The sequence below is a fragment of the Physella acuta genome, unplaced genomic scaffold (assembly GCF_028476545.2).
Source record: "Physella acuta isolate Inbredline_101_S28 unplaced genomic scaffold, ASM2847654v3 ptg000080l, whole genome shotgun sequence".
Classification (NCBI taxonomy): domain Eukaryota; kingdom Metazoa; phylum Mollusca; class Gastropoda; family Physidae; genus Physella; species Physella acuta.
In genome coordinates, this window is record NW_026731600.1 from 128,474 (window position 1) to 132,896 (window position 4,423).

The 4,423-nt window shown below is 41.3% G+C and overlaps 1 protein-coding gene across 1 annotated transcript; it reads right to left on the reverse strand.

The window, feature by feature from the left end:
- Nucleotides 1-1,458: 1,458 nt before the first annotated feature.
- LOC131956964 (uncharacterized) lies at nt 1,459-1,845 on the reverse strand. Its single transcript, XM_059321624.1, has one exon. It carries the CDS (start codon nt 1,843-1,845, stop codon nt 1,459-1,461), a length of 387 nt encoding a protein of 128 aa, XP_059177607.1.
- Between the last annotated feature and the right edge of the window lie 2,578 nt (nt 1,846-4,423).

The window sequence follows — 4,423 nt, forward strand, 5'->3', positions numbered from 1 at the left end:
TCTTGTCCGTATGTCTGTTTGTGTGTGTGTGTGTATGTGTATGTGTGTGTGTGTGTGTGTGTGTGTGTAAACACGATAACTAGAGTACCGTTACAGCTAGGTTGATAAAATTTCATATACAAGTATTTTATCAAAATCGTGGATCAGTCTAAACTTTTAAGCGATTTCCGATAACCGGAAGTGATACTTTTTTTACTTTGAATTTTTTCAAAAGCCTATAACTTGAGTACTATTTCAGATAGATAAATAAAATTTCACATGTTAGTAAAAGATTTAATTCTCTACCTTCTATCAAATTTCGAGTAATTTCCGTTGTCCGGATGTAGTAATTTACGCTATTTCCAATTTCTCAAAAAACGCATGTAAATTTATAAACTACTAATAATATTGCGCACTATTATGCGCATCTTTATTTGGCGTTCGCTTGGTGTGCGATTCTTTTTCCACGAGATTTTATTCTATTTTAAAAAGTTTAAGTATTTAAAATGGATTAAAAATCATAACAATATCCCGAGTTCCCATCCCCTGTTGTTTTATATAAGAATATTCGACAAAGTTTAGGGGAGATCATTCCCGGTTTTTTTGTTTGTAGGAACAAAAAAAAAGTAAAAACATTACCTTTGAAAGCCAGTCGTTCATACGCGAGACAGTATATTTGCAGGATATATCCATTGTTATGTAAGTATGGTGAAAGGATGGAGGATACAACTATAGGGCTGGTAAGTCCAGTTCTACGGCTCAATAAAACCTGCATTAACCATAGAGCTATTTGGTGATCTACTTACCAGCCCTATAATAGGATGAAGAGAGTGGCAGATACTTATAAAATAAATTAATAACTACTAATTACAGACAAGTTTTCTACACGAAAGTTTCAGTTATGGGAATTTTACTACACGTATAGGCTTGAAGCTTTGAGTTTATTTTAGTGGAGCAACTTTATAAAAGCTGAAGGCGACCATGTGTAGGAATATCCGCAGGCTTTACTATCCTATAACTAGCGGATTTGTTTGAATATTGTGTGATCATAATTACGGTAAGATAAGGAGGTATTAACATTGAGTGGGGCCTCTGGCTGCTGCCCAGTTAGCCCATCTCAATTAACACTCAGCTAAACAGCAGTTATGTCTCTATCAGATACAAGCGGAAGACATGCATTCTCAAAACAAAGAACCGAACTAGAGACTCAGCTTCATAACAGTTTGAGTTACCACTGGACCACACCACACCTATGCATGGGCGTTTACTTGAACAAACTTCTAAACGAAAACAGTTACGCGGAAATTTCCCCGGTGACGCCGAGGTTTAGAATCTGTGTCTAGCCATTCTATCCCATGCTCTATCTTTCATTAACATTGTTGAAAAGTTAGTCTTCAAAGAAATAGGGTAAAAAAAAATAACAAGCTACACGGCAGTAAATCTTTCAGACGCGTAACCTCACCCCCTCCCTACATGCAATTAGTCGTCTCTTTCACATGCTGGTGGTATGCTGGAGGTATGATGGGGGTATGCTGTGGGTATACTGGGGGTATACTGAGGGTATACTGGGGATATACTGGGAGTATACTGGGGGTATACTGGGGGTATACTGGAGGTATGCTGGGGGTATACTGTGGGTATGCTGGGGGTATACTGGGGTATACTGGGGTATACTAAGGGTATACTGGGGGTATACTGGGGGTATACTGGGGGTATACTGGGGGTATACTGGGGGTATGCTGGGGGTATGCTCGTATATAGGAGGTAAACTGGAGGTATACTGGATGTGTATTGTACGTATACATGAGGTATACGCGCGGTATTCTGGATGTATACGGATGTTATGCTGAGGTATACTGTTGGCATGCTGGAATACTGGAGGTATAATGGATGTATACTTAAGGTATACTGGAGGTAACCAGAAGGTATGCAGGAGGAATGTTGTAGACTAGCTGGCACGGCTGATTGGCACTATCGTCATGGCAGTAAGGGCGGGCGGGCGGGGGGGGGGAGGGGGGGGGGTGTAGGCAGGAGTTTTTTCTGGCGTTTAATAAAGTGGGGGTTAGATCTATCAAGGGCGATAATCCGGTGGTGGGTGTTGTGTCAACGTTTCGGTACGTGTAGAGATAGTGTGTGGAGATAGTGTGTGATCTATTGTTGGCTAGAATGTCAATTGGTGAGAGGGGGTTGTATAAATACATTGAAATAATAAAAGTGAATTGCAGTGACACCGTTCATCTGATAGGCATGAAACTTTGGGGAGTTCATTATAAAACTCTAGGAAAGGGTTCTGTAAAAAATCATTTTTAATTTCGCAAGGGCGGCGACACGGAAGGGTTCGATTTTTCTCTATATACGGTATATAAAAATAAAAGTCTATTTTGATTTCACACTTTTCATCCGATAGCCATGAGACTTTGGGGAGTTCATTATACCACTCTAGGGAAGGGTTCTGTACAAAAATCATTTTTAATTTGGCAAGGGCGGCGCCACGGGAGGTTGCGATTTTTCTCTATATACGGTATATAAAAATAATAAAAGTGAATTGCCGTGACACCGTTCACACGATCGCCATGAAACTTTAGGGAGTAGATGAGAATACTCCCGAGAATATTTCTGCGAAAAAGAAAACTAAAGTTTCTTACGGGCGGCGCCATATAGGGTACAATTTTCGTCAATACTCGGTTTGGCGCCCAGAGTTTTAGAGCGACTAAGTTGGCACTTGGCATCCGTTAATCGAGCGTCCTGCATAGCGAGTTAGGGGTACTACTATATTCAGCAGTAAAACTACAACAGGCTTTTAAAAATAACTTTGTAACGCGAGGAAATCCTTCTGTACAGTTTCGTCACCTTGCCAAAGATGAAAAAATAACTTTTTAAATATGAGGAGCCTACTGTAGAGTTTCGTCACTAAGCACCTATTATTAGACAATCTAGTCAGAAATTGAGATCGAGCATCTAATAATAGACCATTAGTAACGCTAGCATATTGCATCAGTCACACTGATGTTTGAAACACGTTAAATAATTTTTTTTCGTGTTAAAGAAAAAAATCCTGTTCATTTGTGTCACTTTAGCGAATGACGAAATCTGCATCATTATTAACAGGATGCTATTTGGCCGATGGCGCCTGTTAGTTTTAAGGAGCCAGGGGTCGTACGCCGCGCCTATGCGGTAGTGTAATCGGGGGGTGGGGGCCATGAGAGCGCCACTCTACGTCCCTGACACATGGGTGGTCACCGAAGTGTGTTCTACCATATTATTTCGGTGAGTGATTAATGTACACATAAGGTTTTCACGCGGTAGTGTAGGTAAACCCGTGTCCCAGTGTTTATGATCCAAGCGCAGGCATTGTTTACATTTAAATAACTCTATTTTAGAAAACAATGTTGCGCGTCTAAGAATATATGATTGGTAACGTATGGATGAAATCCTTCTTCTATTCCCGCGGCAACGCGCGGGGACGGGTACGCTAGTGTTTTATAAAAGTATCTTATGCGAGACTAATTGTTTTGTAAATTTCGAAAGTCCCTCCAGTTGGGTCTGCTTTAAAAAAAAAAATTAAAAAAATTATAAAATCATAAAGTCTCTAACAGAAGCTAAATTAATTAAAATTGACATCCGTAATTTTTAAAGTCCGCTACACCCGATTATAGTAATATTACTTCCCCTGTATGATGATAAATACATACATTTTGACGTGGACGCCCCACTCCCCAGAGGCGTAGCGACCCTTCCCGGCGCCCGGGGACAAACTTTCGATTTGCACCCCCCTCGAACTTTTCATTTGCACCCCCCCCCCCCTCAAACTTTCACTTTGTTTTTCCAACCCATTTTGGCGCCCCCCCCCCTTAGGTCGCCCCCCCCCCTTGATAAATCTGCATTTATTATTTTTGCCCGATTAAATTTTTTTTTATACCCCGTATATAATGAAGTACTGAGGTGTAAAACGATGAAAACTCAAAATTTCATGTTATATTTGTATACGGTTACAATACTTCCTCTATACTCCGTATACAAGAAAGTAAAAAAAGGCTATTGTCTCAAAGTGTTAAAAGCTATCATTCACATTCACATAATCAAACACACATATTCGCATTCGCAATCACACATACACACACACACACGTAAACTAACAATCACACATTATTTCATTTTGAAGGATTTGAATCAATGAGATGGGTTGGTGTCAGAGGCGTAGCGACCCTTCCCGGCGCCCGGGTACAAACTTTTTGATTTGCGCCCCCCCCCCCTCAAACTTTCGATTTGCACCCCCCCCCCCTCGAGATTTCGATTTGCACCCCCCCCCCCTCAAACTTTCGATTTGCACCCCCCTCAACCTTTCAATTTATTTTCCCAACCCATTTTGGCGCCCCGTAAGGTCGGCGCCCGGGGACATATGTCCCCCTCCGCCCCCCCCCTCGCTACGCTACTGGTTGGTGTT